General features: G+C 59.8%; 1 protein-coding gene across 3 annotated transcripts in view; it reads left to right on the top strand.

Moving 5' to 3' along the window:
* Positions 1–6,853, top strand: part of Lasp1 (LIM and SH3 protein 1) — a 24,443-nt gene that overhangs the window by 549 nt on the left and 17,041 nt on the right. Inside the window, exons 1-3 of one of the 3 annotated variants that reach the window (XM_033763015.1) lie at positions 701–744; positions 1,806–1,896; positions 4,808–4,902. In XM_033763015.1, coding sequence (XP_033618906.1) covers positions 1,813–1,896; positions 4,808–4,902 — 179 coding nt within the window. In that variant the 5' untranslated portion in view covers positions 701–744; positions 1,806–1,812. Of the gene's footprint in view, positions 1–700; positions 745–1,805; positions 1,897–4,369; positions 4,448–4,807; positions 4,903–6,853 lie in introns of those variants that run through there. The other 2 variants (XM_010620067.1, XM_010620066.1) reach the window with 2 other exon arrangements.

Genomic DNA, 6,853 nt, shown 5'->3' on the forward strand with positions numbered 1-6,853 from the left:
GTTTGAACGACCTGGGCCCGCTTGGTGGAGGGGTGGTTCTGGGGGACCCGCGGATCTCTCCCTCAAGGCTTCCCCGCCCCCCACCTCGAACTACCAGCCACCTCCCGGGGCTGGGGAGCCCTGACCGAACCGGGCGGGGTCGGGGGCTGGGGTGGAGTGGGTGGGCGGGTAGGTGGGGCGCGCCTTGCGGGGATCCCCTGAAATTGTGCTCTGCAGACCTGGCTGGTAGAACAAAGAGCTAACTTTTCAAAGAAGGTTTCTCCAATGGAGGGTGGGGTTGGCTGAGTTCTGGGGAAGCCGAGGAAAGGGGGAGGTGTCGCCGGGGAGAGGAGGGTGGCCTTCTGAAAATGCGCTGTCCCTGGGGACCCCTGGGAGGCCCCCTGTGCTGGACTCGTTCATCTGGCTGCCATTACACTTTCCGAGGGGGTGGCAGCTGGAGCTAGCTGTTGCCAACACGCTTTGGGGTAGGGTCCTGTCCTCCTGGAAGCGCTGCCCCCCCACCCACCAGGCTCCACGTCCAAATGTCCCTTCCTTTCGGTCCACACTGGCAGGAGTGGGGGGACTGCAAGGGAGAGAGGGGCGCGGGTTTTGTTCCGCAGAGGATACTTCACTGGGTCGGTCGTGCTCCCCTCCCCCCTGGGGGTTGGCACTTCCTCCGCGACCTTTGCCCCCTGAGTCAGGGTGAGGAGGCCGCGCTGGAAAGGTTCAGAGACGCTGCTGCACTTGCTCTCGGGGGAAGGGGAGGTAGGGGAGTTAGGGCTGGGGCTGTTTCGCTGTCCTGCACTTGACAGGGGAAGGGGAGACAGACCCGGGCACCGGGGTGACCCAGCCAGCCTCGGGCGGTGGAGAAGCCACCTGGGTGCAGGGATCTTGGTCCCTGGAGGGAGGGATTTTAGGAGGAATCTGGAATCCCCGGGCACCTCTTCTGTGTAGGCTGGAAGGGTTGGCAGCTGGGAGTTGTAGTTTTGATCCCCCCCCTTAGGAATGCGCCTGGGCCTCAGTATCCCCATTTGGTTGGGTGTGATGGCACCTTTGCCTGGCAGAGGGTGTTGTCTAGGCTGTGCCCATCTTGTCTTTCCTTGGGAAGACCTTTGATGCCCTGTGTCAGAGAGGAGAGAGCCGGGACCTGCAGGTCACCCTCCCTAGCTGTACTTTTCCTCTGGGAAGTAGAAGTGGGTGATTCCTCCTTTTTTTTCAAACAGTCTTGCTGTGTAGTTCAGGCTGGCCTTGAACTCACTTTGTAGCCCAGGCTGGCCACAAACTCTGGGTATTCTCCTGCCTCAGCCTCCTGAGTGCTGGGATTACAGGCGTGTCCCACCATGCCTGGCACCGTCCGATTTTAGAACTCTCCCACTCCCAGGGAGTGTTGCTAGAAAGACCTGTCCCCTCCTCCTGTCCTGAGCCAAGGGCTTGGAATCTCCAGATGTCAGGCCTGTTCCTTGCCACCCCTGCGGGACAGGGAGGGCAGGCACCGGAATAGGGAGCAAGTGCCTGCGGGCTGCTGGGCTGAGACAGAAGCAGGGACTGGTCTGCCCCTTAGCACTGTCACTACCAGGCTCCTGGAGGCTTCCTGTGTGCAGGCTGGAGGCTCAACTCAGCCTTGGCCTGTCTTGGCCATCTGCTTGTGGTAGGAGCCTGGGCAGGAGCTGTGTCCTTGGTCTTTTCTCCTCCCTAAGCCTTATCTCCCAAAGGCATCAGTGGGTAGAAGCCTTGTCACCTCTGAAGGCCACCCCACCCTGGGGAAGGGGACATGGGAACCCAGCCTGCCATAGTATTTAAGTGTATCTTTTGCTCTGTTGTTCAAGGAAGGACATGGAGGTTTGCTTCCCCAGAGGGCTTCTGGGATTCCAGCAGGGGGAGAAACAGGGTGACCTCATTCACTCCTTCATTCAGCAGGTATTTATTGAGCACCTACTTTGTGAGCCTGCTTTGCATCTGGGGAACTGTGCCATTAAGAGTCCTGCTGCCCCTGGCTTCTGAGAGCAGGTGGAGATGAACAGGAAGGGCTGGGGTGGTTTGGTCCCAGTTCTGGAATCATCTGAGAGCTGCTGAGACCCTTTATGGGGTCCTCTTCCACCTTCCAGCCCATGTGAATTCAGACCCAGGGCTCAAGCTCAGCTCTTCAACTCCCCAGATAGCAAAAAGGACTTTCACTTCCACTGATTAGTGGGGAAGGTGGGCCCCACACTCTCTTGACGTCCTGGAGGAAAACTCAGGGCCTGGGTTTTTGCAGGTCGGTGCTGGGGGAGCTGGGGTGCACAGAATAATACTGACTTCCTGAGCTGGTGGGGGGTGACACACACCTGGCATCCCACTCTGGGAGGCAGAGGCAGGAGGATTGAAAGTTCAGTCTCAGCGTGGGCAACTTGGTGTCTTGGCAAGACTGTGTCCCCGCATGGGCATCATAAAAAAGTGCTGGGGCTGGAGCTTGGTGTGAGGGCGTGAGTTCCGTCTCCAATACAGAAAACAAAAGAACAAAACCCTGGAGTTTGTGGGGGTCTAGCAAAGATCTATGCTTTTGTTTTTGGCAAGATCTGTCTTTTTTGTTGTATTTTAAGACAGGGTCATGCTATGGAGTCCAGTAGTCCAGGCTTGCCTCAAATTCAAATCGATTCTCCTGCCTCTGCCTCCTGAGTGCTAGGATTATAAGCCTGTGCCACTGTGCCTACTAGCAAGATCTGTGCCTTCAAGCCAGTAGCTCAGGCCCAGAGAGCTGAGCCGGGTGACTGCCAGGGTGGGGCTGGCACTGCCTCTGAGGAGGAAAAAAAAAGCCCAGGGCAACAGGAAGGGAGGTGAATGAAGGTCCCGTGCTCCAAGGCTGAGTCACAGCCACCCCAGGCGGGGCCCCAGGCGGTAGGCACTGTCCCCTGAGGCCCTGTGCCCCCTGCAGAGCTGGGCAGGGGCAGCCTAGACCCTTTCGGGCTCTGTCCTCTGCCCTCTGTTGGGTGGGTTTTCCATAGAGGGATTTTGGGCAGATGAAGGGAGCGAGAGGGCAGCCTTCCTGAGTGGCTTCTCCCTGGGGCTGTTTGCTTCGCTCTCCTGAGTCTTAAGTCCCAGGAGTATTTACCTGGAGTCTTCTCTGAGGTGCTTTTTCTTTCTCTAAAGATGTGGTGAGCCTCCTGCCTCAGCCTCCTGTGTGCTAGGATGGCAGTCATGCGTCACCACACCCAACTTGCTTAGGGGGTTAGGGAAAGGTGACAGAGGCAGGAGCTGCTGGGTTTCCTGGCGTCATGGGAGCCGGAGCTGCTGAACGTCTGTGCCCACCAGGGTGCCTTGCACAGTGGTTTTAGTTCCACTGTCCAGATGTGGAGACGGAGCTCAGCTGCCGCCCTGCCGGCCCTTGGTCCCTGTTCTGGGACAGACCGAGCACTGTCGTTCCCGCCCCATCCTCCCTGTGTCTCAGAGTACGTGGTGTGGACTCCTCTCCCGCCCTGTGCAGGGGTCCTGTGGGGCCCCTGGCATTGACCTGCACCCCTGCCCTGTCGGTAGCCTCCATCCCCACCCCCACAGTTGGTCCGGGGCAGGCCTGGCCATCTGCTGGGTGGGGGTGTCCGTCTCCCCCGCATGTCTGGGCCTGGAGGTCCCCGGACGGCGCGCTCCCACGACTGTGTGCAAAGTGGGTCACGGTCTGGATTCCAAGAATGTTTTTCCTGGCTGCCCCTTTGGGGTGGGGGAGGCGGGGCCCAGCGGTCCTCCTGGGCAGTCACGGGGGAGGAGCTGTCACTTCGGGGGGCCTAGATGGGCAGGGACCACCCCGCTTCCGCTTTCCCTGTGCACCATGGAGCGGGGCGGCAGCTGGGGACTGGGCCCTGTTCCTTGACTCCTAGCTGCCTTCTTCCACCCTGAGGCTTTTCCTCAGGTCTCTAGATGGGAAAGCACCCCATGTGCAGGATGGCTCACCCCTGAAAGCGCCTGGTGGGCCCTGGCTGAGGTGGCCGCTGTGAGGCCAGCCAGGTCTCAGAACCGATTGGCAAAGCACTGCCTCCAGGGTCCTCGTCCCTCCCAAGCCTCAGCTGTGCCCAGGACAGGGGCAGGAACTGGAACAGAGACGGGACAGCTTTCCGGTCACTGTCACAGATGCAGCCCTGAGGGCTTGGGGCTGAATTGATGTCTGCTTTTCTTTTCTTTTTTTTTTAAACCGGGGATCGAACTCATGACCTTGTGCTTGTGAAGCAGGCGCAGTGGCACTGAGCTACATCCCGGTCCCGGTGTCTGCTTTGCGTGAATTTTCCAGAGCCTGATGTGGCTTTGCTCAGGGTGGGGTCCCCTCTCAAATCACCTTCTCTCTGCCCCTCCCTCCCTCCGCCTGCACCCAGCGCCTGACGCTGGGCGGTGCCAGCTGCTGTCTGGGCACTGGCCAAGGTCATGCATGCAGCTTTGACTGATGACCCCTTGGGCTCAGCAGGGCCCAGGATGCTGGGCGCTGCCCTCCTGTTTCCACCCACATGTGGGTGCAGGGCCTGGACGCCCACCCCGCTCCTGGTCAGGGGTCCCAAGGGAAGGAGGAGGCGCCTGCGCAGGGCGAGCCGGGTCGTGGGGGGTCCGTGCACACGCGGGATCCGGAGCTGGGGGCGCTTGGGGGCTGGGCCGTCCTCTTCCCGGCGGTGGGGTTGGAGAGCTGCCCCTTCCTGCCGCTCCTCCGCTCTTAGCAACCTGAGCGACGCTCTGCATGAGCAATGAGAGGCTGGCGGCGAAGCCGAAGCCGACCTGGGGGCTCCCCTCGGCCGCCGGGCCTGCCTCCTCCCATCCCGCCCTCCCTGTCGCCGCCGCGCCTGATGGATGTCCCCTGTGTCTTATCCGCCTGCAGTTCTGGCATAAAGCATGCTTCCACTGCGAGACCTGCAAGATGACCCTGAACATGAAGAACTACAAGGGCTACGAGAAGAAACCCTACTGCAACGCGTGAGTGGCGCCCTCCCCCGCTCCCTCGCCCGCTCCCTTCCTTTCCCTCTGGAGAGCCGTCAGGCCACCCTGCGGGCACTTGCGCCCTGCTCCCTGTGTCACAATCCTGTGTCTTCACAACAGCTGGGGGCCGCAAGGGCTTTTCCTGTCTGTTTTACCGATGATGAGGAAACTGAGGCGTAGGGAGGGGACTTTGTGAAGATTGTGCGGCCGGCCGCGTGTCTGCCCGGCTGACTTTGGGATCCGGACGCTCCCCCTGGGCTTCTCTTCCCTCGTGTTTCTCCTTCTGTCCGCCGGGGCTGCCCCTTTGGCAACCCCCGGGCTGTGTGATTCCTCGTACCACCTGCTGCGTGGGTGCTGCGGGTCAGGCGCAGGATCAGTGTTCGGATGAATTGGGGTCTGATTTGCATCTAGCCTTTGGCTTCCCCTTCGGAGCATGGAAAAAGAGCAGGGCAATTGCTTGTGTGCCAAGGCCTGGGGATATTGGGTGAATTCTCAGACAGGAGGCCTTTGGAGCCAGAGTTCAGGCAGGAAGGGAAATTCAGGACTGGTCCCAGACGGGTTGGGACTCAGTCACTTCCAGTGTCCTGTACCCGAGCCTCACCTCGAGGACTTGGAACGATGTCACCCACTTACTGTCTGCCTGTGCCAGCTGCCGGGAGGCAGTGAATGTTGTCGTTTCTGAAGGACTGGGCTCTGGGCAGGTGTCCTGGGTAGAGGGAAGGTAGAGAGAAGGCCACCTCTGTGCTGCTGCTGTTCCTGTTCCACCAGCTGCCCCTGGCTGCAAACCCCAGCCCCTCCCAGCCCCAAGGGAAATGGGACATTCTTTGAATTCTTATGGGCCTACACAAGCCCTGACTCTCAGCCACTTTTTCCCTCCTTTGGGGATCCGGGTGGGGTTCAGAGAAGCCCACTTAACTCCTTAGCTGCTGGATGCTGTGGACCAGGGTCGGGAGCAGAGGGTGGCAGGAGCTCAGCGCATCTTCCTGTTGCTTCCTGGGATTCCAGTGGCCTAGAACTCAGTGAGCGCTGAGAGTTGGAGAAGGGTTACCAGGCCTGTCCTTGTTTTCTTTGCATTTCTCAGCTTTGTGCTAAGGTCCTGGCTTGCTCTGTCTCACTGTCATCTTCTGGGGAGCTCAGCAGCAAGTGAGGGTTCGGGGGCTGAAGGTCCCATCTCCTGGTGTCCAGCCAGAGGAGCAGTGTGACCCTTCTGCTTTTCCGACAAACCCCCTGGCCTCTGGCCCTCGCCTGGCTGAGAGGGGGAGCTTGGCAGCTGTGAGCCAGCTGTGGGGCAGCCGGCCAGAGGTGGGTCCATTCGCTGCTCCTTCCGCACCGCCTGAGCCTTGGTTTCCCCGCAGGTAAAAATCCCTACCCAGGGACGCCGGACCCTGAGCCAGAGGACCTGCTATGTGCCAGGCGCTTGCTGACCTTTCCTCTTGGGTTTTTCCCCCTTGCTGTGCTTCTGGAAATGAACCCAGGGCCTTGTCCATGCTGGGCAAGCCCTTGACCACTGAGCCACGCCCCAGACCCTCCCATCCGGTCTCATTTTTATTTTATTTTATTTTGGTACCAGGGATTGAACTCGGGCCCTTGTGCTTGCGAGGCAGGTGGCAGAACCACTGAACCAAATCCCTGGCCCCTTATTTTATTTTGGGTTTTTGAGGTGGGTACCAGAACCACTGAGCTAAATCCCCGGCCCTTATTTTGGTTTTTTGAGACAGGGTCTCAGTATGTAGTTTAGGCTCATCTCGAACTTGCAGTGATCCTCCTGCCTCAGCCTCCTGAGTGCCCCTCCTGTTTTCTGCCTGCCTCTGGCCCCGTCCTTCAGGGACAGTCAGCTTCCTGAATCCTGGGTGTCCAGGTAGGGCTGTCTCCTGTGCCCATCCTCCCATGCGGGCACCCCTGTCCCTCTGCAGGCCCCACAGGTGCAGGTGGTTGGTATAATGGCGCT

This window comes from Fukomys damarensis, unplaced genomic scaffold, assembly GCF_012274545.1.
Source record: "Fukomys damarensis isolate Sample0158 unplaced genomic scaffold, DMR_v1.0_HiC HiC_scaffold_13, whole genome shotgun sequence".
Classification (NCBI taxonomy): domain Eukaryota; kingdom Metazoa; phylum Chordata; class Mammalia; order Rodentia; family Bathyergidae; genus Fukomys; species Fukomys damarensis.